The sequence below is a fragment of the Pantherophis guttatus genome, chromosome 5 (assembly GCF_059756535.1).
Source record: "Pantherophis guttatus breed Tessera chromosome 5, ASM5975653v1, whole genome shotgun sequence".
Lineage (NCBI taxonomy): Eukaryota > Metazoa > Chordata > Lepidosauria > Squamata > Colubridae > Pantherophis > Pantherophis guttatus.
In genome coordinates, this window is record NC_142067.1 from 2,165,072 (window position 1) to 2,192,370 (window position 27,299).

The following is a 27,299-nucleotide window of genomic DNA, read 5'->3' on the forward strand; positions in this document are numbered from 1 at the left end:
TCTTTGGGGAAGCCCCTCAAATATTGGAAGACTCCTAGGACTTATCATATCATTCCTAATGAGGAGCCAACTCATCTTAAGAGGCTGTATATGTTCTACAAACCTTTCAAGGACTTACTTAATATAGAATCATAAGGGTAAAAGGGACACGGTGGCTCAGTGGCTAAGATGCTGAGCTTGTCAATCGAAAGGTCGGCAGTTCAGCAGTTCGAATCCCTTGTGCCGCGTTAATGGGATGAGCTCCCGTTCCTTGTCTCATCTTCTGCCAACTTAGCAGTTCAAAAGTACGTAAAAAAATGCAGGTAGAAAAATAGGGACCATCTTTGGTGAGAAGGTCACAGCATTCTGTGCACCTTTGGCGTTGAGTCATGCCGGCCACATGACCACGGAGACGTCTTCGGATAGCGCTGGCTCCTCGGCTTTGAAATGGAGATGAGCATCGCCCCCTAGAGTCAGGAACGACTAGCACATATGCACGAGGGGAACCTTTACCTTTACCTTTTACATAGGGATTGGAAAGATCTTAGTCAAACCAGGGGTGAACCAGTCCCGGTTCGGACTGAAGAGGTTGCAGAAAAGAATGCTTTAAAAGTCTCTCTGACGATCCCAGCTGCCTGATTGTCAGATAGGCTTTTAAAAAAATATCTGACGGTCAGGCAACTCAGCTGGGATCGTCAGAGAGACTTTTAAATCATTTTTTTTCTGCAACCTCTTCAGTGGAAGAGGTGGTTTAAAAAATGCTTTGAAAAGGCTCTGACGATCCCAGCTGTGTTGCCTGATCGGCAGAGGCTTTTCAAAGCATATTTTGCATTTGCAGAAAAAATGCTTTGAAAAGTTAAAAAAAAAAAGTAAAGTTGGCCACATCCACCCAGTCACATTACCCCCCCTCCCCATCAAGCCACGCCCACAGAACCGGTAGTAACAAATTTTACATTTCACTCCTGAGTCAAACCCCTTACTCAAGCAGGAAACCCCCATACCGTTCCAGACAAATGGCTGCCTGATCTCTTCTGTCCTTCCCATCTGGTTGTCTGCGGCGGTGCCAGGAACCGTGTGCCCAGAATATGATGCCTTGAGCAACTGTCAGGCCAGGCCATCTCCGAATTCTCTGGGGCGAGGTTAAAAAAACATCAAGAGGGCTGAGGCTTCAGTTCTGTCGCTCCAAGTGTCATATTGATTTCTTTGAGTCCTCCCCATCCCACGCACGACCCCGAGGCCAGGATTGGTTGTTTGCAAGCTTAGTTGCCTCATTCTCTTCCAAAGCCACCTCTATTTGCATTAAACAGATTTCGGCGTTGACCGATTCATGCGTGGGATTCTAAACGGAATCTTCCGGGCTTTTGGCACTCAGTACAATGGTTTACCAATAAAAGGTTTGAAACTATATTACAGAAAGCTGGCATTGAACACAAGTGTTCTGTCCCTTATAGACCGCAACGTAATGCGTATATTGAACGCAGAGGGCAAACGTTGCAGGCTATGGCTCGAACCATGTTATCTGATTCTGGTTTGCCTGAGGCACTTTGGGGTGAAGCAATAATGTGTGCTAACCATGTTTTAAACAACGTAGTCAATACAACAACTGGTGAATTACCATTCACACGTTGACATGGAAGAAGACCAGAATTAGGTTATTTGCACATATTTGGAGCCCCAGTATGGGTTCATATTCCCTCGCAATTGAGGCGAAAGGGGCAACATAGGGCAAAGAAGAACTGTTTATTGTGAATGACTACGACAACTGGTAAGAAGACTTTGTTATTGGATTATACCTGGATTGTCGTTTTGGCTATCTCCTGCTTTATATATGTATGACCTGGACTGTTTATTGGACTGTGCCTTACTATTTCCTGAAAGTAAACACAACTCAGTGTATCTGTGTGTTGACTACTCTCAATCGCTTTCATGTGCACACCCTTGTTACTCAGATAGTCCCAACGGTAATATTCGGTGCAATCCCCAAACAACTGGAACACCACTTGAATTGGCATTGACAAATTCCCCATCGGTCAACTGCAAAAGGCAGCTTTGCTCGGAACAGCTGGCCTCCTGCGACGACATCGGTAACACCATCAGACATCCATAGCTGCCTACCCTAGGGAATGTGTAGAAAGGACATGAAAGGTAGATGAAAATATCAAATCCATCTGCAACCAACCAAAATAACAATTGTACTGTAGTTGTATCTCACTGGTATATAAACAGAGAGCAAATTCTGATCCCTTGTAGCACTGATGATGTTCTCTAGATGGGTTGTAAAATGTCGGCAAGAAAACAACTCAGAGAGCACCAATGACCATATAGTCGTTGTTCTCCTCCTCCTCCCCACAAACTCCTTTCCCTTCTAGCCCTGATGATGTTACCTAGTTCAGTCATGAAACATCTGCGAGAAAACAACCCAGCTCAAAGAGCACCAAGGATCCCTCAGTCCTCCTCCTCCTCTTCCTCCTCATACTGATGATGTTACCTAGTTAGGTCATGAAATGTCTGCAAGAAAATGACCAAGTTCAGAGAGCACCAAGGACCCCACAGGCTGTCAGCGTTCCAAGTTAGGCTCTCTTCCAACGCTGACATGAATGAAATGAAACAGAGAGCAGAAGCGGTGATTTATTGATGAGATGAACTTTTACCTAGTTTTCTGCATGCAACAGATAGTGTTACTTGGGTGACAGAGGGTGGGGGCAAATTCCTGTGAAACGAATGTGCCGAGACGAAGAGATGGATCTGCATGATGCCCAATGGGATATTGGGGTTGGAGAGCGGAAGGGGAGGTTGTTGAAAGGAGGGGCCAGTTTGGCTGCAACCAGAGTTTAGGCATGTCGTGTTTTTTCTATTCTTAAATAAAAGAGTTTCATTAGAGACTTTGCGTTTGAGAATGAAGTTTATTTAAGATAGCACCGAAGCCTGACACAGGCCTCCTTCTCCTTCCCATAAGCCAGTGGTGAAATGTAAAATTTGTTACTACTGCTTCTGTGGGCATAGCTTGGTGGTGGGGGTGGGGGTAATATGACTGAGTGGGCATGGCCAACTTTTTTTTTTAACTTTTAAAACCATTTTTTCTACAACCTCTTTGGCTGAAGAGGTTGTAAAAAAATGCTTTTAAAGCCTCTGACAATTCCAGCTGACTTGCCTGATCGCAGAGTCTTTCTTTCTTTTTTTTAAAAGCCTCTGATGATCCCAGCTGAGCCGCGCGATCATCAGAAGCTTTTTTTTTTTTTTTTACTTTTAAAAGCATTTTTTTGGCCAAAGAGGTTGTAGAAAAAATGCTTTTAAAAATTAAAAAAAAAAGCCTCTGATGATTGCGCTGCTCAGCTAGGCAATGGGGGGGAGGCAGGGATTCTTGCTACCGGTTTTCCGAACCACCCACCGCCATCGCTACCAGATCAGGCGATCCGGTCTGAACCGGGAGCATTTCACCCCTGCCATAAACCCCACTCCTTTCTAGCACTGATGATGTTACCTAGCTGGGTCAAGAAACATTTGCAAGAAAACAACCAAGCTCGGAGAGCACCAAGGATCCCACAAATTATGGGTCATAAATTATGGGTCATTTTTTTAGTATATCGACCCACTGGCAATATTTGCACAATAAAACTCAAGAGTTTTAGCACCTATTCATCAAGCATCTGCTTGGTTAAGCTGAACTGTGATGAGTGGATTTAATCTTGGTACATTTCGTAGTTCTCCTGAAAGTCCATCTTGTTAGTTTATGATTCGTTGGTTTGTGTGAATCCCAAAAATGGGATCATTCAATAACCCAACTTAATGTTGTTTGACCTTTGGCACTGACTTGGTTCCCTGTTTTTTAAGTCACTCGAGCCCAGATGGATTAATTTCCCTTCTCTGTAATACAAGTAGTCCTCAACTTACAACTTACAACAGTTCATTTAATGACCGTCCAAAGTGACTTACGACCGTTTTTCACATGACCATTGCAGCATCCCCATGGTCATGTGATCAAAATTCAGATGCTTGGCAACTGACTCGTAGTTATGATGGTTGCGGTGTCCAGCGGTCACATGATCCCCTTCTGGGATCTTCCAATAAGCAAAGTCAATGGGGAAGCCAGATTCGCTTAACAACCATGTTCCTAACCTAACAACCGCAGTGATTCGCTTAATAACTGGCAAGAAAGGCCGTAAAATGGGACAAAACTCCCTTAACAAATGTCTAGCTTAACGACAGAAATGTTGGGGCTCCATTGTGGTCATAAATCGAGTGGTGCGGTGGCCTAGAGGTGGAGCTCTCAGCTCACAATCAGGAGGGCTGTGAGTTCGATCCTAGGTAGAGGCAGATATTTCTCTCTCTGGGCACACTGAGAATATATCTGCTGAACAAAACTCCGTGCTGGTGACAGGAAGGGCATCCGGCCAGTAAACATTCAGCTCCATTCAGTTGCCCAGACTTCAGACTTCAAGGGATTATGGGGTCATTAAAAGATGATGATGATTGCAGTCATAAGTCGAGGACCGCCTGGGCTTTTTATTCTCCGACGCAACTCCGCAAGGCATCCTTTTCCGAAGAGACGTCTAGGAGTCTTCAGTGAGGTTGCAAAACAGAGTCGTTAGATTTTAATTGATGCATTTGTCAATTAATGGATCAGAGAAGGGGAGTTTTAATTAGTCAGGCTCCCCATTAGGAGCGGGCTGATGATTTACTGTAAAGAGATTAATGAGACAAGAAGCATCAAGGGACGTCCTTTTGATCTCACGAGGAGTCACAGAAGTTTTGGGGGTTACTTTGTTCTCCCAAATTTTCTTTATCAGCCTGGGCTGAATTCTCGGTAATTCGGTCTGCTAAACCCTTCTGCCCCTGAGGCAAATTTTTATTTCTCTGATCTCTCCGAAGGCCACAACTCAGATCCTTCTTCTCTCGCTGCGGCAGATGCTGCTTTCCTGCCCAGAAATCTCGGCTGATCTGGCCCAAAGATCAGAGGAAGCTCGTAGGAAGTGGAGATATAAAGTCTTCATGCATTTAAAGATATTGTTCCCCCTCATCTCTTCCTCTGCAGAAACCAGCTGGAAGGAAGAAGCGTAAAAGCTTCTGGACAGGTCCATTAGGTAATTGTCTCCAATTCTCCTAGTCCTCTGTTTTACTGGAATAGAACAGAGTTGGAAGGGACCTTGGAGGTCTTCTAGTCCAGCCCCCTGCTCAAGCAGGAGAACCTATACTACTTCAGACAAATGACTGTACAGTCTATCTTAAAAATCTGCAGTAATGGAACACCCATGATTTCTGGTGGCAAGTTGTTCCACTGGTTAATTGTCCTCACTGATAGGAAGTTTCTCCTGAATTCCAGGTTGCTTCTCTCCATGGTTAGTTTCCATCTATTGCTTCTTGTCTGGCCTTCTGGTGCTTTGGAGAAGAGGTTGAACCCCCTCTGGGCAACCCCTCAAATACTGGAGCACTGCTATCATGTCCCCCCTAATTCTTCTTCTCTTTAGACTAGCCAATCCCAAATCCTGCAGGTGTTCTTCCTATGTTTTAGTCTCCAGGCCTTTGATCATCTTACTTGCTCTTCTCTGCACTTTTTCCAAAGTCTCAACATCTTGTTTGTAATATGGTGACCAAAATTGGTTGCAGAATTCCAGGTGTGGTCTTAACTAGGGTTTTTAAGGAGTTCGGGTCAATTTGCTAATTTGGATGGGGTGTGGATTTTAGAGAGATCTGAAGCAGGAAGAGCCATATGGATTCTCTCAGTTTTGTGCATCCCTCTAACACCTGTGTTTCTCCAACCTGGACTTGATTACTTTCCACCTCATCTTCAGCATATTTAGAAATAACTGGGATCCTCGGAGCTCTGGGAGCTTGGCTGTTTTCTTGCAGATGTCATTAGTGTTAGAAGGGAGGGGTGGTTTGCTTTTATTATATATATATATATATATATCAACCCCCCCACCCCTAGAAGAATGAGATATTTTGGGGAATATTGGAAGAGGCCGAATATTATATTTCTCCAAAGGGAGAAATGGAGAAACGTGTTCTTAGAGGCAGAAAGCAACCCCCTAAGTCTTTCTTATAATAGCCACAGCAGATGCCGGCACTGAAGGAGATCAGGATCTTATTGAAAGAGGAAGACTATCTAGATGGCTCCATTCATAAGCAAAGCAAACACTGCAGGCAGAAATCCATTCATGACAGGATATTTTGAAACTCCTTATTTGACAGCTAACAAAAGCAGAGTGGTAGGATTAGAACAAGCAGCCTCTCGCCCAAGATCCAACACAGGACGAAAGCCATTAAGCCACAATAGGAATTGCCCAACACCCTTTGAGAAACACAAAGTCCGTGCTGCAAAAATCCCAACCTTCAAAGTTTCAGAAACTATAAAGATCCATCCACCTATTCAGCCATTTGGTCAGCTGCCCCAGAACTGCACGCTGTGGTTCTGTTAATAAACGAATGGAGTCTTTCTTTCCAATCAGCCTCCACTCCATTTCCAGCGTCTTTCTCCCAGCTTGGAACTGAACTGGATGGATTTTTTCCCTCCAACACTTGATTAGGTTGTGGTTTATTGTGTGATTGATTGTCTGAGTTGGCAGCTTCTTCACTGGGATATTGTTCACTGCTTCATTAATAATCTTGGTGTTAATCCCTGCTTAGCTGGGTATCTGAAAATCTGGCTCTCAGACAAATCTACAGGCACATAGAGGTAAACTGCATCTACACAGCATTGAAAAGAGACAGTCAAGAAGCTTAAAAAAATGCCTCTTTGCCAGCGATCAACACCCAGATAAACAGAGATCGCACCAAGATTCATACTACACCAACAATCAAGCAATAAATAGTATCCCGATCAAGAAACTGATCAGGATATATATACTGACAGGGCAAGCCACTAGTGCATAAAATTAGAGCAAACCCCACTCCTTACTAGCACTGATGATATTCCCTAGTTGGGTCGTGAAAGGTCTGCAAGGAAACTGCCAAGCTCAGAGAGCACCAAGGACCCCATAGTTGTCCTCCTCCTCCCCTATTCCCTTGCAGCACTGATGATATTCCCTAGTTGGGTTATGAAAGGTCTCCAAGAAAACCACCGAGCTCAGAGAGCGCCAAAGAGCCCACAGTTCCACCCTGAGCTACACAGATTCTCTTCTATTAATATTCTGAATATTATAGTTAAGAGGGCAGAACCAAGCCTTCTCCATTATTTCTCACCGAATTGTCTATTATCCATTTTTTTCCCGTGCAGCTTGGATTCATTGGAAGCCAGGAAGATGCAAATTGCAATTGGCAAGACTTCTGTATGCATTCGATTCCTCTTCCTAAAGCCTCCCGGGATTGCCCATTGTCCGGGGCCTGAATGACAAGCAAAGGATTCCAGATCTTGTCCGAAATAACTTTGCCAATTTTGTGAAGGGTAGCTGCCTTGGCAGTTTATGGCCAGATTCCACAGACTGTCGCACGACCATTTCAAAGGCAGCAGCTGCTCTTTGAAAGAGGCAGCCGAGGGAGAAATGACAGTGGAATGGCTGCAGATATTAAGCCAGGCCTGATTTTCAGGCAATTGCCAACCCCCCCCCCCCCAAAATAAAATAAAATAAAACTGCTGCCATTAACTGAAGATTTGTAGCTCAGGGTTGAACTGTGGGGTCTCTGAGCTGGATGGTTTTCTTGCAGATTTTTCATGACCCAACTAAGGAACATCATCCGTGCTAGTGGGCGTTATGCTAGTAGGGAGCAAATCCCACACGCACTAGCTCTGATGATGTTATGTAGTTGGGTCATGAAAGGTCTGCATGAAAACAAGCTCAGAGAGCACCAAGGACCCCACAGTCCTCCTCTTCCTCCTCCTCCCCATCCACCTCCTCTTCCTCCCTGCAAACTCCACTCTGTTCTAGCACTGATGATGTTCCTTAGTAGGGTAATGAAAAGTCTGCAAGAAAATAACTTATAGCACCAAGGACCCCACAGTTGGGTAATGACATGTGCAAGAACACCACCAAGCTCAGAGGGCACCAAGGACTCCATAGTACTTTTCTTCCTCTTCCTCTTCCTCCTCCTCCTCCCTGCAAATCCCACTCCCTTCCAGCCCTGATGATGTTCCCCAGTTGGGTAATCAAACATCTGCAAGAAAACTGCCAAGCTCAGAGAGCACCAAGGCCGACAACAATTCAACCCTTGAGCTACAAATATTCTCTTCTATCGGATCCTCCAATGCTGTTTCTTCACATGCATTGGGCTCCAGGAGAATTCAGGGGGAAGTCCAAGGACTCAAAATCAGGAGGCTTGGCAGGGTGAAGGTTGGCCCATGAGGGTCAGCCTAGGAGATGCGTGGCTTCTCTGTGGTCCTCGATGGAGTTTGGAGCGTAACCACGGAAACCCAGCAGCCCAAAGGATGATGCTTTTAAGCTTGTGCAGAACATGGCCAGGAGCCCACAGCACCTTCAAAGCTTGGAGGACATTTATGAGTTTGAAAGAGGTGGCCTCCTCCCTCCCACTCAACGCCCCTCATCCCCAGCGGCAAAGAACAAGGGGTCCTATCGGAAGGGAGCGTTCTCAACAGGGGCTCCCCCTCCCCCCCAATTCCAGGGTTTCTCTGGGACCCCCCAGAATGGACTGTGATCACGGTGGGGGAAAGAAACTTAAGCCTCTCCTTTCCCCGAGGTTTTCAGCGGCTACAATAGGTTGGCCGATGCAGCTCACCAGACAGTCAAATTACATATTTATTTCTATTTTGCCCTACAGCAAATGGCAGACGGGCTAGGAACATCCAGTCACATGCACGAAAGAAAGAAAGAAAGAAAGAAAGAAAGAAAGAAAGAAAGAAAGAAAGAAAGAAAGAAAGAAAGAAAGAGAGAAAAAGAAGGAAAGAAGGAAAGAAGGAAAGAAAGAGAAAGAAGGAAGGAAGAAAAGAAGGAAACGAAAGAAAAAAGGAAGAAAAAAAAAAAGAAATATAGAAATATAGGTCCAAATTGGATTTCGGCGCAGGGAAGTCCTCCGTTTCATCCTAGTTTCACTCCCGCCAAACGATCCGATTTCCATTCATTTGGCCGAGCTCCCCATAATATCCAGGATATGATTAACTGGTGGGTTTTGGGGAAGCTCCCCGTTTCTCTTCCTCTCCCTCCTCTTCGTCCTCCTTTCGAACGAGAAGGACGTAGACGATGCAGAAGGACAGAAAACAGCAGATTTCGAACAAAAGCTGGATGCCCACGAAGCTGGGAGAGGACAAAAAAGAGAGAGTCATTTGCAACGGCTTCCCTCGCTTGCTCCGTTGGGGACGTTGCAGTGAGCAAGAGGCCTAAAATCCCATCTTAATAAGTGCACGTTTCATTTCTCCCTCTGTTTTTTTAAGAATATTAATACGGGGAGGGAAGCATTTTTGTCATCCCGGTCAGTGGTGAAATTCAATATTTTACTACCGGGCGTGGCTTGGTGGGCGTGGCAGGGGAAGGATACTGCAAAATCCCCATTCCCTCCCCACTTCAGGGGAAGGATCCTGCAAAATCTCCATTCCCATCCCACTCCAGGGGAAGGATCCTGCAAAATCCCCATTCCCTCCCCACTTCAGGGGAAGGATCCTGCAAAATCCCCATTCCCATCCCACTCCAGGGGAAGAATACTGCAAAATCCCCATTCCCTCCCCACTCCAGGGGAAGGATCCTGCAAAATCCCCATTCTTTCCCCACTTGAGGGGGAAGGATCCTGCAAAAATCCCCATTCCCTCCCCACTCCAGGAGAAGGATCCTGCAAAATCCCCATTCCCATCCCACTCCAGGGGAAGAATACTGCAAAATCCCCATTCCCTCCCCACTTCAGGGGAAGGATCCTGCAAAATCTCCATTCCCATCCCACTCCAGGGGAAGAATACTGCAAAATCCCCATTCCCTCCCCACTTCAGGGTAAGGATCCTGCAAAATCTACATTCCCATCCCACTCCAGGGGAAGAATACTGCAAAATCCCCATTCCCTCCCCACTTCAGGGGAAGGATCCTGCAAAATCTCCATTCCCATCCCACTCCAGGGGAAGGATACTGCAAAATCCCCATTCCCTCCCCACTTCAGGGGAAGGATCCTGCAAAATCTCCATTCCCATCCCACTCCAGGGGAAGGATACTGCAAAATCCCCATTCCCTCCCCACTCCAGGAGAAGGATACTGCAAAATCCCCATTCCCTCCCCACTCCACGGGAAGGATACTGCAAAATCCCCATTCCCACCCCACTCTGGGGCCAGCCAGAGGGGATATTTGCCGGTTCTCCGAACTGCTCAAAATTTCCGCTACCGGTTCTCCAGAACCTGTCAGAACCTGCTGGATTTCACCCCTGGACTCGGGGTTGGCAACCTTAAACACTCAAAGAGCCACAAACGTCCTAACTGGAAGCCCCCACACCCAATTCAATTCTGGAGCTGACCAGAAGTCCGGTTCCCCCACCACAGAGTCTTCTCCTAGCACGGCGTCCTTTTCCCTCTACCTGTCCTAACCGAAAGCCCTATCAATTGTGGAGCCAACCAGCAACAGGGAGCCGCAGCAGAGGGATGAAAGAGCCACATGCGGCTCCAGAGCTGTGGGTTGCCGACCCCTGTTCTAGTCCAACCCCCTGCTTAAGCTTAAGCCTCTCTACCAATCCAGGTAAATGTTCGTCCAATCTCTTCTTAAAAGCCTCCAGTGATGGAGCCCCCACAACTTCTGGTGGCCAGCTGTTCCACTGGTTAATTGTCCTCACTGTTAGGAAGTTTCTCCTTAGTTCCAGGTTGCTTCTCTCCTGGATTGGTTTCCATCCGTTGCTTCTTGTCCTGCCTTCAGGGGCTTTGGAGAATAGATGGACCCCCTCTTCATTGAACCCCCAAATCTTGGAACCCCCAAATCATGTCACCTCCTAAGCCTTCTCTTCATTAGGGTAAACATGCCCAGCTCCCTCATTTTCATCACCGGGTTATATAGTTATTCACCAGCTATATAGGAACTATGCAGAATAACAGAGTTGGAAGGGGTCTTGGAGGTCTTCTAGTCCAACCCCCTGCTCAAGCAGGAGACCCTATCCCATTTGAGACAAGTGGCTGTCCAGTCTCTTCTTAAAAACCTCCAGGGATGGAGGCACCCACAACTTCAGGAGGCAAGGCGTTCCACTGGTTCCCCTGGACTTAGTTTGTGACTACGTAGACATTCTAGGCTGTTGCCTCTTTTGACTCCATCCCCAGTTCTGCCACCTTCCCTTACACAAACCGAGTGTCAGGTTTCGAGGTCATCTCAAATAAATTGCATTTCAAACAAAGTCTTCGATGAAAAACTCCCATTTATTAAGCACGACATTCTAACTCCGACTCCATCGTAGCGAACACTGACTTCCTGACCCAAAACCCTCCCTTTCCTTTCCCCACTCCCCTGCACTCATTGGCCATCTTCCAAGTCACTCTACCCCTAATCTACTGCTCCAGCTCAAAGGAATTTCCCCCCTCCCCTCCCATCTCCTAGGGGATATTATCTCCAGGGAAAATAAGTAGGTGAAAAGTCAAACGCCCCTTTCCAGACGCCTCCGCTTCTCCTTCTTATGTCAGCACTAGAGTAAATGCAGCTTGAAGTGCTGACACCGAGATGCTTTGCATGCTGCATATTTCCTTGGTCCTGCGCAGGGCTAACTAATGTCCGGTTATTAAGGAAAGGAAAGGAGGCCGGGATTGGGCAAAGGAAGAGGAGTTACCTTTTGCGGAAGGCTGTGTGGTTGTAGTATCGACAGCCTGCTCTCTTTTTGCACTTATATTGCCACAGGAGACAGGTTGTGTCGATGGCACTGCCGTAGATTACGGGCGCAGGCAGCCAGGCTGAGAAAGAAGCAAAGGGTGTGTATATATGTGTATATATATATATATATATATATATATATATATATATATATATATATATATATATATAGAGAGAGAGAGAGAGAGAGAGAGAGAGAGAGAGAGAGAGAGAGAGAGAGAGAGAGAGAGAGAGGTAGTCCTTGATTTACGACAGTTCATTTAGTGACCGTTCAAAGTTACAACGGCACTGTAAAAAAGTGACTTATGACCATTTTTCACACTTAACGACCGTTGCAGCATCCGCAGAGCCACGTGATCAGAATTCAGAGGCTTGGCAACTGATTGATATTTATGACGGTCGCAGTGTCCCGGAGTCACGTGACCCCCTTTGGCGACTTTCCGATGAGCAAAGTCAACGGGGAAGCTGAATTCACTTAACAACCGTGTTACTGTCCTAACAACTGCAGTGGTTCGCTTAACAATGGTGGCAAGAAAGGTCGTAAAATGGGACAAAACTCAGTTAACAAGTATCTCGCTTAGCGGCAGAAATTTGGGGCTCGGTTGTGGTCGTATGTCGAGGGCTACTTGTACATTTCCTGTTGCTGCCAGATGCTTGTTTTTCTAGGAAGTGCCTGAACCTGTGAAGCATGGCTACATGGAGGCCACCCCTTTGGTGTCCTGCCCCAGGTTCCTAAAATGTACTGTATTTTTCGGAGTATAAGACGCACCTTTCCCCCCTAAAAGGGGGTGAAAATTTAGGTGCATCTTATACACCGAATGTAGCCCCGCCCACCCACTGGCCCCCACCCTTTGGCCTCTGCCTCCCAGCAATTTACCTCTTGCAAGCAAACAGCAAACAGTCCATTTCAGCTTCAGCACAGCCTGATTAGCACGCAGGCCTCTGCTGCTTGCTGCAAGGAAGTAAATTGCTGGGAGCAGATTTTTTTTTCTTCTTCTTGTGCTAATCAAGCTACGCTGAAAACGAAAACGAAAGTAAAGCAGGCTGTTTGCTGTTTTCTGCAACAGGGCAAAATTGCTGGGAGGCAGAGGGAGATTTCTTTTTCTTCTTTTCCTCACCAAAAATGGTAGGTGCGTCTTATAGTTCGGAGCATTTTATACGCCGAAAAATACGGTAATTTCCGTCCTGGGGACTCGTCTGATCTTCTTTAAACTGGGAAAATGCAGCCTTTGCTTCCTGAACTGTCCGAGGTGCTGAAGCTTCAGGTGGCTGGATCCACTCAGCTGGCGGCGGCGGGGGGGGGGGCGGGCGGTCAGCCCTTGCTACTTTCCTATCCCAGGAGGGAAGGGAAAGGGAAGGGAAGGGAAGGGAAGGGAAGGAAAGGAAAGGAAAGGAAAGGAAAGGAAAGGAAAGGAAAGGAAAGGAAAGGAAAGGAAAGGAAAGGAAAGGAAAGGAAAGGAAAGGAAAAGGAGGAAGAAAGAAAAGGGGAGGGAGGGAGGAAGGAAAGGAAAGGAAGATAGGAAGGAAAGGAAGGGAAAGGAAAGGAAAGGAAAGGAAAGGAAGATAAGAAAGAAAGGAAAGGAAAGGAAGGGAAAGGGAAAGGAAAAGGAGGAAGAAAGAAAAGGGGAGAGAGGGAGGAAGGAAGGAAAGGAAAGAAAGATAGGAAGGAAAGGAAAGGAAAGGAAAGGAAGATAGGAAGGAAAGGAAAGGAAGGGAAAGGAGGAAGAAAGAAAAGGGGAGGGAGGGAGGGAGGAAGGAAAGGAAAGGAGAATGGAGGGACGGAAGGAGGAGGAAGTAGAAAGAGGGAGGAAGGAAGAGGGGATGGGAGGAAGGATGGAGAAAAGAGAAGGAGGAAAAGGGAGGGAAGAAGGGAAGGGGGAGGGAGGGAAGGGAAGGACGGAGCCTGGCACAAACCTCCTTGGCAGATTAGAGTCGGCAAAGAACTGGCCACGTTTCAGGCCCTGGGATGATAACACCAACCCGGCACCGGTCTGATTTTTTTAAAAAAAAATTCACACATTTGTTTAATCCTAAATTTGCTTCTTAGATGGCTAACCCCAGCCTGTATTTCAGCGCCAGCCCAGAATTCCCGACGGAGCTGGGCCTTGCAAGTTGACTTACCGAGAACCCTCAGGAGCAGAAACTGTAGGCCCAGGGCGAACGATTTGTCTTGTCTCTTGACGCTCCTGAAACCCCCAAGGAAAAAAAAATGGTTGGGAATAAATACGCACGTGGGGCTCTCCGGGGAGGCGAATTTGAGGGTCCCCGACAGATTTACGGGCTTTGCTGTGTGGCTTCTCTGCAGAGGGACAGCGTGGGACTCGGAAGAGCGGGGAATCCGTGGATCGTTCCACGAGAGGCTCTCCACTCTTCTTGAAGGAGACCAGGAGACCCCTTGTCTCAAAGGGGCTCTTTCAAAAGGCAACGTTTGGGCTGTGCGTTTTTCTGCTCCAGGAAGAAGAAGAAGAAGAAGGTGTTTCGCTTCACATCCAAGAAGCTTCATCAGTTCTGACTGGATGGCGGTTGATGGTGATTGGGTGGTTGATTGTCACAACGGATGAAACTTCTGGGATGCGAAGTGAAATTTCCTCCTCCTCGTCGTCTTCGTCCTCCTTCCTCTTCTTCCTCCTCCCTCCTCCTCCTTCCCTTCTTCCTCCTCCTCCTCCTTTTTTCTCCTCCTCCTCCCTATTCCCCCTCTTCCTCCTCCTTCCTCCTCCTCTCCTTCCTTCCTCCTCCTCTTCTTCTTCCTCCTCCTTCTTTTTCCTCCTCCTCCTCCTCCTCCTTCCTCTTCTTCCTCCTCCCTCTTCCTCCTCTTCCTTCTCCTCCTCCTTCTTCCTCCTCCTCCTCCCTCTTCCTCCTCCTCCTTCCTCCTCCTCCTTCTTCTTCCTCTTCCTCCTCCTCCTTCTTCTTCCTCCTCCCTCTTCTTCTTCCTCCTCCTCCTCCTCCCTCTTCCTCCTCTTCCTTCCTCCTCCTCTTCTTCTTCTTCTTCCTCCTCCTTCTTTTTCCTCCTCCTCCTCCTCCTCCTTCCTCTTCTTCCTCCTCCCTCTTCCTCCTCTTCCTTCTCCTCCTCCTTCTTCCTCCTCCTCCTCCCTCTTCCTCCTCCTCCTTCCTCCTCCTCCTTCTTCTTCCTCTTCCTCCTCCTCCTTCTTCTTCCTCCTCCCTCTTCTTCTTCCTCCTCCTCCTCCTCCCTCTTCCTCCTCTTCCTTCCTCCTCCTCTTCTTCTTCTTCTTCCTCCTCCTTCTTTTTCCTCCTCCTCCTCCTCCTCCTTCCTCTTCTTCCTCCTCCCTCTTCCTCCTCTTCCTTCTCCTCCTCCTTCTTCCTCCTCCTCCTCCCTCTTCCTCCTCCTCCTTCCTCCTCCTCCTTCTTCTTCCTCCTCCCTCTTCTTCTTCCTCCTCCTCCTCCTCCCTCTTCCTCCTCTTCCTTCCTCCTCCTCTTCTTCTTCTTCTTCCTCCTCCTTCTTTTTCCTCCTCCTCCTCCTCCTCCCTCTTCTTCCTCCTCCCTCTTCCTCCTCTTCCTCCTCCTCCTCCTTCTTCCTCCTCCTCCTCCCTCTTCCTCCTCCTCCTCTTCTTCCTCCTCCTTCTTTTTCCTTCTCTTCCTCCTTCCAGAAAAAAAAAACAGTCCAGTTGCTTTTTGAAAAATCACCTTTGAGACAACGGGGATCTGGATGACTGAGAATCTCCTCCGACATCCATTCTTCTTGCTTTCTCCCAAATCAAAACTTTGGGGGACCCCTCATTGCCGGAAGGGAGCCCAAGTATGTGCAGTGGGGCTCTCGCCCCCATTTTCTGCTTCCGATCGTTGCCAGCTATTAATCCACAAGCTTCTCAGGGCAGTCTGTAAAGAATTTGGTGGCCCTTTGGAAACTGTGGTCCACAACGGTTTCTATTTCAGTTTCTCAGTGAGTGAGACCATGATGTAAATGACCCCATTGCCTATGAGTTCGAGTCCTGCCTTGGGCATGAAAGCCAGCTGGGTGACTCTGGGCCAATCACCAGGAGACGGTGAGTTCTAGTCCCGTCTTAGGCATGAAACCCGGCTGGGTGACTCTGGGCCAATCACCAGGAGACTGGGAGTTCTAGTCCCGCCTTAGGCATGAAAGCCAGCTGGGTGACTCTGGGCCAATTACCAGGAGACTGGGAGTTCTAGTCCCGTCTTAGGCATGAAACCCGGCTGGGTGACTCTGGGCCAATCACCAGGAGACGGTGAGTTCTAGTCCCGTCTTAGGCATGAAACCCGGCTGGGTGACTCTGGGCCAATCACCAGGAGACTGGGAGTTCTAGTCCCGCCTTAGGCATGAAAGCCAGCTGGGTGACTCTGGGCCAATTACCAGGAGACTGGGAGTTCTAGTCCCGTCTTAGGCATGAAACCCGGCTGGGTGACTCTGGGCCAATCACCAGGAGACTGGGAGTTCTAGTCCCGTCTTAGGCATGAAACCCGGCTGGGTGGCTTCGCACTGGTCCCTCTTTCTCAGCCTAACCCACCTCACAGGGTTGTTGTTTGTGGAAAAACAAGGAGGAAGGTGCGCTGGCTATCTTCACCGCCTTGAATTATTTCTAAAGATAATCGAGGCGTAGCACAAATAAATAAACGAACAAACGTTCCCCTTGCTTGGCTTCTTCGGCTACCTGAGAACCAGCACGAAGGCTGGCGTGTGGGAGAGGCTGCCTAAGAATCCGGATATCGCAGCGATCAGAACGAAGGGCATCAGGAAGTGGGCACAGGAAGAGCTGCAGTGGCCGGGCGCAGCGTACCCGATGGCACCGTTGACGATGATACAATTGCATTCGGTGTAATTCTGAATGGAGAAGGAGGAGAAGGTCAGGAAAGAAAGAATCAAAAGAAGAGCAGGATAACAGAAGGGACCTTGGAGATCTTCTAGTCCAACCCCAGAATTCCCCAGCCAGCTTTGTCCACAAGTCTACGAGTCTTAAAGTTCCTAAAGTTGGACACATTTGCCCTATATCAGTGACGGCTAACCTTTTTGCCATCGCGTGCCAGGAGGTGGGAGGGGGCGGGGGAGCCAGGACAGGAAGTGACGTTTTTTGCTGTCCCCAGCCTCCAGAGCCTCTCTAGGAGTTGGGAAATGGGCTGTTTCAAGCCTCCGGAGGGCCTCCGAGGGAGTGGGGAAGGCTGTTTTCGCCCTCCCCAGATACATAGAGAGGATCTGGAGCCAGATGAGAAAGAAAAATGAGCCTTTCCCCCCCCACACACACCCCCAGGCCCTCCGGAGGCAGGAAACAGCCTGTTTCCCTACTTCTTGTGGGCCCAGAAGGCCTGAAAATCAGGTGGCTGGCACGTGCATGCACACCAGAGCTGAGCTGGCTACCCACTGATATTGCTACGCGTGCCATAGGTTTCCCATGACGGCCCTATATCATTTCGGACAAATGGCTGTCCAGTTTCTTCTTAAAAACTTCCAGTGATGGAACATCCACAACTTCTGGTGGCAAGCTGTTCCACTGGTTAATTGTCCTCACTGTTAGGAAATTCCTGGTTGCTTCTTTCTTTGGTTAGTTTCCATCCGTTGCTTCTTGGGTGCTTTTAGAGAATAAGTCAACCCCTTCTTTGCTGTGAAAACCCATCAAGTACCAGAAGACAGTTATCATGCCCCCACCTACTGATAACTGCCTTCTGGTCCTTTCTTTTTTTTTTAATATGTAAATGAAGACTCAATCATCCAGGCCAAAAATATCTAAAAAGATTAAATAATGGCAACTGGACCAAAGTTTATGAAAACCGAGACGTTTTGTTACTCATCCAAGTAACGTCTTCAGTCAAAATGATCATTTTGGGGTTGAGAGCAAGGGAGTCATTGGAACCTCCAAACTCTTTTTTTTATTATTATTATTTTTTTATTTTTTATTTGATGTATATGCCGCCCTTCTCCGGAGACTCAGGGCGGCTTACAGTGCGTTAAGCAATAGCCTTCATACTTTTGTATATTTATACAAAGTCAGCTTATTGCCCCCACAATCTGGATCTTCAATTTACCTGCCTTAGAAAGGATGGAAGGCTGAGTCAACCTTGAGCCTTGGAGAGATTCTTGCCATGCTGACTGCAGGGGGTTTCTCCCCAAAATGAAATGCAATATGTACCGTGTTTCCCTGAAAATATTTTTACACGTGTGCCCAATATAAGCCCTACTCCCCCCAAATAAGCCCTAATTAAGACCCCGCCCATTCTTGGGTGCAGGGGGTGTGGTGAGGTGCCCTACCTATCAGGCCTTGCACACTCTGACACCTGCCTCAAATTGCAGGCCCATTTCTTCTGTGGCCACTGGCCACCGCTTGTCCATGTCATCCCTGGCCTCCCTTTCGCCGTCGGAGGTCTTCCAGAAAGTCCTCTGCAACCAATTACAGAGCTCTGGATCCAGAGCTGTGTTATCGGCTGCAGAGGGCTTTCCGGAAGGCCTCTGACGGCGAAAGGGAGGCCAGGGACAACACGTACGAGCGGCGGCAAGCGGCCGCAGAAGAAGTGGGCCGGTGGTGGGATCCTGCTGGGTGGGGCTGTCGGTGTTACCACGGCGAGGTGAGTCAGTAATTAGACCCCTCCCCCCCCTGAAAATAAGATCGGGTGCCTTTTTTGTTGGGGAAAGAAATAAGACCAGGTCTTATTTTTGGGAAAACACCCTAAATGAAGATAAATGTAAATACAAGAAAGGTGCATTTGTTTTTAATCCTCTTTCCAACCAGAAAGCAGAAAGGGAACTTCTACGTACCATGACGGCCCTGGTGATGGGATTGATGTTGATTTTGATGCAGCCCGCAAAGCAAGGGGAGAGGTATTCCATGCGGTCCTGCCCACAAACCGGGTTGAAAAAGGAGAGCGAACAATTGCACTTAAGGTTGCAAGGCGTAATCAGCTGCCAAGGTCCCGAACTATGAAAGGGGAAATATATATCTATATCTATCTCTATATCTTCAAGACCGCCTTCTACCGCATACCTCCCAGCAACCAGTAAGATCCCACAGAGTTGGTCTCCTCTGGGTCCCGTCAGCTAAACAGGGCCTTCTCTGTAGCTGCCCCAGCTCTCTGGAACCAGTTACCTCCTGAGATCCGGACTACCCCCACCCTATTGGCCTTCCGGAAAGCGTGAAGACCTGGCTCTTCCGGCAGGCCTGGGGCTGTTGATCTCGCTGTTGCAATCTTGCAAGATCCGGCCATGAATGGTGTGCATGGGTTTTTAACGTATTTAAAATGTTTTTACAATGTTTTTAAATAATTTTTCTATGTTCATTGTTCGCATTATTTTTGCTGTAAGCCGCCCAGAGTCCCTCGGGAGTTGGGCGGCATAGAAATGCAATAAATTAAATTAAATTATCTATATCTATATCTATATCTATATCTATATCTATATCTATATCTATATCTATATCTATATCTATATCTATATCTATCTATCTATCATCTATCTATCTATCTATCTATCTATCTATCTATCTATCTATCTATCTATCTATCTATCTTCTGTTTATATATAACACCACCGTCACCATGTGCTTTACTGCTCAACCGGTTTACTGTTTTAACAAGAAACAGGAAACTCTACTTAGAAAAAAAGAGCACAGAGTACATACCATAGATCCAAACTTGTAAACACTGCCATCTACTGGCTGAATACTACTGTAGTTGTTGCACAAAAAATACAACAATGAATTCCAACATATATCACGTAGTCTGAACTAGGCTTTTGAGCACCAGCACATGGCAATAGGCGGATTTTATTAGCTCCGCTCATTATCTTAAAAAGAAAAACTTTATTTATTGACTGTATTGGCTGCAGTTGGTTTACATCCGCAAAACATACTTTTTTCAAGGTAGATTTTGATATTTGCTCAATCCCCCAAAAATTCCCGTCAGAGGAAGAGGGATTTACAGGTAGTCCTCGACTTACAACAGTTCATTTAGTGACCATTTGAAGTTGCAGCAACACAGAAAAAAGTGACAGGACCATTTTTCACACTTAAGGTCATTTCAGCATCCCCATGGTCACATGATCGAAATTCAAACGCTTGGTAACTGACTCATATTTATGACGGTCGTAGTGTCCCGGGCTCACGTGATCCCCTTTTGCGACCTTTGGACAAGCAAAGTCAACAGGGAAGCCAGATTCACTTAACAACCTAGCTAACTTAACAACTGCACTGATTCCCTTAACAACTGTGCCAAGAAAGGTTGTAAAATGGGGCAAAACTTACTTAGCAAATGTTTCACTTAACAACAAAAATATCGGGCTCGATTGTGGTCATAAGTCGAGGACCGCCTGTATTTTTTCTCTCCAGTGATTCAGGGTGTTTTTCTAAAGATTCTCTAAACCGGGTGTCAGCAACCCGTGGCTCCAGAGCTGCATGCGGCTCTTTGGGCCCTCTTGTGCAGCTCCCTGTCCCATCACTGGCTGGCCCCGCCCCTCACCCTCCCCTCCCAGTCACTCCTCGCCTGGCCTTGGAAATCCGAGATACAGAGAGAGGAGGGGAGAGAGGGAGAGAGAGAGAGACATAGATACAGAGAGAGAGAGAGACAGAGAGAGGGGGGAGAGGGAGAGGAGGAGAGAGACATAGAGAGATACAGAGAGAGACAGAGAGAGGGAGAGAGAGAGACATAGATGCAGAGAGAGAGAGAGAGACAGAGAGAGGGGAGAGAGGGAGAGAGAGAGAGAGACATAGATACAGAGAGAGAGAGAGATACAGAGAGAGGGGGGAGAGGGAGAGGAGGAGAGAGAGAGACAGAGAGAGATACAGAGAGAGGGGGGAGAGAGGGAGAGAGAGAGACATAGATACAGAGAGAGAGAGAGATACAGAGAGAGGGGGGAGAGGGAGAGGAGGAGAGAGAGAGACATAGAGAGATACAGAGAGAGGAGGGAGAGAGGGAGAGAGAGAGACATAGATACAGAGAGAGAGAGAGAGACAGAGAGAGGGGGGAGAGGGAGAGGAGGAGAGAGAGAGACATAGAGAGATACAGAGAGAGGAGGGAGAGAGGGAGAGAGAGAGACATAGATACAGAGAGAGAGAGAGAGACAGAGAGAGGGGGGAGAGGGAGAGGAGGAGAGAGAGAGACATAGAGAGATACAGAGAGAGGAGGGAGAGAGGGAGAGAGAGAGACATAGATACAGAGAGAGAGAGAGAGACAGAGAGAGGGGGGAGAGGGAGAGGAGAGAGAGAGACATAGAGAGATACAGAGAGAGGAGGGAGAGAGGGAGAGAGAGAGACATAGATGCAGAGAGAGAGAGAGAGACAGAGAGAGGGGAGAGAGGGAGAGAGAGAGACATAGATACAGAGAGAGAGAGAGATACAGAGAGAGGGAGAGGAGGAGAGAGAGAGACAGAGAGAGAGACAGAGAGAGGGGGGGGAGAGAAAGAGAGAAAAGGTTTTTGTGGTTCCCGGTGTTTTTTAACAACCGAGCATGGCTGGCTCGGGAATTCTGGGAGTTGAAGTCTACGAGTCACAAAAGAGGCCATCCTTCCTCGCCCCTGATCTAAATAGAGGTAGTCCTCAACCGACATAGGTTTGATTTAATGTACCACTGAAGAATCATGGCAATACAGGTGACTCGCTTAACAACAATCGTTTTGCTCAGCGACCATAATTCTAGTCTCAGTTGTGGCCGCAAGTCAAGGACTACCTGTACAACGCCGATTCGAGACACACACACCCCCGCCGAGCTGGCGTACCTTCCGGAGTAATCCAGCCCTGCGATCCTCTGGGTGGGACACCCCATGAAGAGTAAGGGCACGTCGAAGAGGGCACAAAAGGCCATGCTGATGATGCACATGAGGGTCGCTTGCTGGAGAGAGAAATGGCAGCTCTTCATGAGGGCACCGCCAAGGATGATTCCCAGCATGGCCCCCGGGATGTTGACGGCTCCTGCGGGTCGGAGGGAGAGAGCACAAAGGGAATGTTTAGGGCTGCCCCACAAAGAAAAGGGGGTCAGGTTATTTTCCAAAGCACCTGAAGCCAAGACAAGGAACAACAGATGGAAACTCATCAGGGAGAGAAGCTGCCTGGAATTGAAGAGAAGCTTCTTAACAGTGAGGACAATTAACCAGTGGAACTGCTTGCCACTAGAAGTTGTGGGTGCTTCAACACCGGAGATTTTTAAGAAGAGACTGGACAGTCACTTGTCTGGAATGGTCTAGGGTCTCCTGCTTGAGCAGGGGGTTGGACTACAGTGGTGGGTTTCAAAATTTGTTACTACGGGTTCTGTGGGTGTGGCTTGGTGGGCGTGGCATGGGAAGGATACTGTAAAATCTCCATTCCCATCCCACTCCAGGGGAAAGTTACTGCAAAATCCCCATTTCCTCCCGATCAGCTGGGACTCGGGAAGCAGAGAATAGATGGGGGCGGGGCCAGTCAGAATTTTTACTATCGGTTCTCCGAACTACTCAAAATTTCCGCTACCGGTTCTCCAGAACTGGTCAGAACCTGCTGAAACCCACCTCTGTTGGACTAGAAGACCTCCAAGGTCCCTTCGAGCACTATTCTGAACCAAATTGAATTGGGTATATCTGGTATGGTGAATAGAAGGACTGGGGGGGGGGGGGGTGACATGATAGCAGTGCTCCAATATTTGAGGGGCTGCCCCAAAGAAGAGGAGGGGGTCCACTTATTCTCCAAAGCACCTGAAGGGCAGGACAGGAAGCGACGGGTGGGAAACTAATCAAGGAGAGAAGCAACCTGGAATGAAGGAGAAACTTCCTAACAGTGAGGACAATTAACCAGTGGAACAGCTTGCCACCAGAAGTTGTGGCAGTTGCTCTATCACTGGAGATTTTTAAGAAGAGACTGGACAGTCATTTGTTTGTCATTGATACATTGTCATTGTATCTCCAGTTTGAGCAGGGGGCTGGACTAGAAGACCTCCAAGGTCCCTTCCAGCTCTATTTTGATTCTGATTCTGAATGTCGCACCTGCAGTGACTGGGATCCCAGACTCCCAGTTGGTACTAGGCTGGGAGGCGAGTTGTCAATTTTGGGCTTGTGGAAGTCCTACCCTGATGGGCTACGGCCATGTATGGAGCGGACACACTGTGGCTATTTCAATTAACCAAATATAGGTCATCTTTGATTTACAGCAAAATTACAAATAATAAAGGCGGGATATATATTAGATAAAGAACGAACTACTGTATATATGGGAACAATAGTAGAAGGGTTTGGACTCAAAAGGGGAAAACGAAGGCTGCCATATCAAATGCCCAGAGTCGTTTTGATATAAGTAGTCCTTGACTTACAACAGGTTGAGAAACACTGATTTAGGGACTGTTCAAAGTTACAACAGCACTGAAAAAAAGTGACTCATAACTATTCTTCGCACTTACGACCCTTGTAGCATCCCCACGATCACGTCGTCGACATGTTGGCAACTGACTCGTATTTATGACAGTTGCAGTGTCCGGGGATGATGTGGTCCCCTTTTGCGACCTTCCGACGCGTGAAGTCAATGGGAAAGCCAGGTTCGCTTAACAGCGGGTTACTCACTTAACACCTGCAGTGATTCACTTAACAACTGTGGCAAGGGAGGTGGTAAAGCGGGAGCAAGATTCACCCGACAACTGTCTCGCTTAGCAACAGAAGTGTTGGGACTCAATTGTGGTCGTAAGTCGAGGACTACCTGGAAATATCCATGAGCTAGTCCCAGAGTTGCTTTTTCAAGAAGCCCCTTTGGGACAACCACGAATTGGATGACTGAGAATCTCCAGAGACCCCCTGGCCCTTACCTAGGATCATGTTGGCCACGGATGCTGACAGAGTAAATTGCTGCTCCAGGAATTTAGCCAGGAAAGTGGATAAACCAGCAATCATGGCCGAAAGGTTAACCATCGCAAATACCACCATGACGAAAATCGGATTCTTGAGATTTCTTAGCAGCACCACCGGAAACACTGCAGACACCAGAGGGAAATAGAAGAGCAAAGTTTAGCAGCAGGTGCCAAAGATAGGCAGTCCTTGAGTTACGACCACAATTGAGCTGGATATTTTTGTTGTTAAGCATTAAACATTTGCTAAGTGAGTTATGCCCCATGTCAAGGGCAAATATGTAGAAGAAGTACATATTAAAAAGCAGCATGAACAAATATTGATACAGCCAAAATTAGGGAAAATATTTACTTCATTGCCACGATGTAAGAAAAGAGGAGTTGTTTTATATATTAGAGACACAACCCCAGCGGAGCAAATTTATTCAGATGATGATGGAAGAATTTTGATGGTGGAAATAGCAGATAATAATACGAAAATACTTTTAATAGCAATATACGCTCCAAATGATAATCTAGAAGAATTTTATAGAAAATTACATACGAAAATAATTGAATTGGACTATGATAATATTTGCATGATGGGAGACTTCAATGGTATAGTAGATGAGAAATTAGACTACAATACACAGAAAACAACAAAGCACAGTAGAAAGAGCCAGATATTTTTGTTGCTAAGCATTAAACATTTGCTAAGTGAGTTTTGCCCCATGTCACAAACTTTCTTGCCACAATTGTTAGGTGAATCGCTGCAGTTGTTAAATTAGTCATGCCATTGTTAAGTGACGGTTCAAAGTTACAACGGCACTGAAAAAAGTGATTTATGACCGTTTTCCACACTTACGACCGTTGCAGCATCCCTGTGGTCAAAATTCAGGTGCTTGGTAACGGACTCGTATTTATGACGGTTGCACGTGATCCCCTTTTGCGACCAGCAAAGTAAATGGGGAAGCCAGATTCATTTAACAACCATGTTACTGATTTAACGACTGCAGTGATTCACTTTACATCCGTGGCAGGAAGAATGGGACAAGGCTCGCTCAGCAACGGAAATGTTGGGCTCCATTGTGGTCGTAAGTCTTTTCGTCCCCAAAGGACCCAGTGATTTTAAAACTATGGAAGGCGGTCTGTCCACAAAAATATAAAACGTGCAGATAGTCCTTGACTTACAACCATTTATTTAGAGACCATTCGAAGTTTCAACAGCACTGAAAAAAGCAACTTATGGCCGGTCCTCACACTTATGACTGGTGCAGCATCCTCATGGTTGCATGGTCAAAATTGGGATGCCAGGATATATTTATGACGGTTGCACTGTCCCGGGGTCAAATGATCATCATTTGGTGACCTTCCCAGCCAGCTTCCGACAAGCAAAGTCAAGGGAGGGGGCAATCTGGATTCGCTTAATGACCACATGATTCACTTAACGACTGTGGTGACTCGCTTAATAACCAGGGCGAAAAAAAGGTGGTCAATTGGAGTGTGACCCACTTAGCCTTGCTTAGCAACGAAAATTGGGGTCCCAATTCTGGTCGCAAATAGAGGTCTGCCTGTATCTTAAGAAGGCAATACTTTTATTTTTTATTTTTTATTTTCATTCATTCATTCATTCATTCATTCATTCATTCATTGAATTTATATTGCCACCTATTCGCCATGGTGACTCAAGGCGGCTTACAGAATATAAAATCTCATTTAAAACAAAAACTAATAAAAAGAATCAAATAAATTAATATAATATAATAAAATCACCCCCACCCTGACTCCTGCCCTGGCGACAGCCAATCACGCGAACCATTTAATGGGCTCCATCTCGCTTCCGGATGGTCTTCAAGGGCAGCCCCATGTAGAGCATGTTGCAATAGTCAAGACGAGAAGTGAGTAGGGCAGGGGTCAGCAACCTGCGGCTCTGGAGCCGCATGTGGCTCTTTCACCCCTCTGCTGCGGCTCCCTGTCATTCAAAATATGTGTCACAACAGCCAATGTGCCGGCACACGATTTACTGAGCTTTTCAACCCCTGGTAGGCCAACCATGGATAAATCCAAGAAAAGAAAAGTTTCAGAAGAAAACAGAAGGTTTAATTCAACTAGATATGCTAGTTTTGTGGACGCTCAGGAAATAGTCAGGCACGGGAAGGGTTTTGTGGCTCCCGGTGTTTTCTTTTCTGTGGGAAACGGATCCAAATGGCTCTTTGAGAGTTTAAGGTTGCAGACCCTTGGACTAGGGCATGAGTGACCGTGCGTAGGGATTGTCTTCGGAAGCGAGCAAATTCGGTAGAATCCGATAAATTGGAGATTAAATCTATCCTGATGCAACCCCCCCCCACTGCTCCCTCCAGAGGAAAATTGCTGTACCTCTCTCTTCTACACGCTGCAGACATCAAATTTTAATCATTTTTCGGACAGTGAGTGCTTCAAGTACAGGGAAGCACTCTATAAACTTGGCGTGAACAATAGAGCAACGTTCAAAACCTGGAAGTTAAATCCAGCTTAGATCTCAAGCAATATTAAAAAAACATGTAAGTGAAATCTGGGGGGGGGAAAGGACAAACGAATCTACTTTCCTATTTTTTATTTTATTTTTATTTTATTTTATTTTTTGCTGCTGGGAACGTTCAAACAATTAACCTTCAAGTTTTATAGGTCTGTGCTTGAACGAAGGGAATTTAATTGTGTTCCCATTGCCTTATCTTTGCTCACATCTCTCCTGCAGAAAAGTTGTTTGTTCCCAAATGAAGAGCATTCAAGATCTGGCAGAATTCCTGACAGGTTCAGCATCTCAGGACGGTCCTTATATATATATATATTCGTATACAGGCAGTCCTGGACTTACGACCGCCACCGGGAGCAGCTGTTTCTGTTGCTAAGCAAGGCAGTGGTTAAGTAGGTCACAAACTGAATGGATGACCCTTTTGTCCCCCACCCCCCGGGTTTCCTGAATGGATCAGTGGTTAAAGGAAACATTTATTTATTTATTTATTATATTTATATACCGCCCTTCTCCCGAAGGACTCAGGGCGGTGAACAGCCAAGATCAAATACATAAATATAAAAATTAAAAACAATTTAAAACCAGATTAAATACTTTGGCCCACAATTAAAAACATCCCATTAAAATCCAATTTAAAATTTAAAACCGTTAAAATTAGGCTAGCCCGGCTTGCTGGAATAACAAAGTCGTCAGGGCACGGCGGAAGGTGCGCAAGTCCGGGATCCTCCATACCTCCAGGGGCAGCTTGTTCCAGAGGGCAGGAGCCCCCACTGAGAAGGCTGTCCTCCGGGGGGTCGCCAGTCGACATTGTCTGACCGACGGCACCCCGAGGAGCCCCGCCCTGTGGGAGCGTACTGGCTGGTGGGAGGCAGTCGGTAGCAGAAGGCGGTCCCGTAAGTACCCAGGTCCTAAACCAGGGAGCGCTTTAAAGATGTTAATCAACACCTTGAATCGCACCCGGAAACATGCGTTTCCTTTAAGGAAACATGCGGTCGTTAAGTGAGTCTGGCTTCCTCCATCGACTTTGTTTGTTGAAAGGAAGGTCACAAATGTAAATTTGCTTTTCTGCAATTCTTGAGAAAGAATCGGAATCGGTATCAGAATTAGAATTGTTAGAATTAGAATTAATTAGAATCAGAGTTGGTATTGGAATTAGAATAAATAATTGGAATTGGAATTAGAATTATTAGAATCGGAATTGGAATTGGAATTAGAATGAAGTAGAATTAGAAAATTAGAATTAGACACACAAGGACTTGGTCTCCAGTGCAGGAGCTCTCAGTGTACATGCAAAGCAACAGAGTAATAATAATCATAATAATTACACCGATAAGATGGGGTAATAGAGAAAGACAATACAGTAGTAATGCCA

At 46.8% G+C, this 27,299-nt stretch overlaps 1 protein-coding gene across 1 annotated transcript in view; it reads right to left on the bottom strand.

The window, feature by feature from the left end:
• Positions 1-8,648: 8,648 nt before the first annotated feature.
• Positions 8,649-27,299, bottom strand: part of SLCO2B1 (solute carrier organic anion transporter family member 2B1) — a 70,735-nt gene continuing 52,084 nt past the window's right edge. The window contains exons 10-16 of the mRNA XM_034435871.3: positions 23,398-23,562; positions 21,353-21,545; positions 18,404-18,563; positions 16,311-16,480; positions 13,807-13,871; positions 11,645-11,765; positions 8,649-9,161 (exon numbers count right to left, since the gene is read on the bottom strand). Coding sequence (XP_034291762.1) covers positions 9,023-9,161; positions 11,645-11,765; positions 13,807-13,871; positions 16,311-16,480; positions 18,404-18,563; positions 21,353-21,545; positions 23,398-23,562 — 1,013 coding nt within the window. The 3' untranslated portion in view covers positions 8,649-9,022. The remainder of the gene's footprint in view (positions 9,162-11,644; positions 11,766-13,806; positions 13,872-16,310; positions 16,481-18,403; positions 18,564-21,352; positions 21,546-23,397; positions 23,563-27,299) is intronic.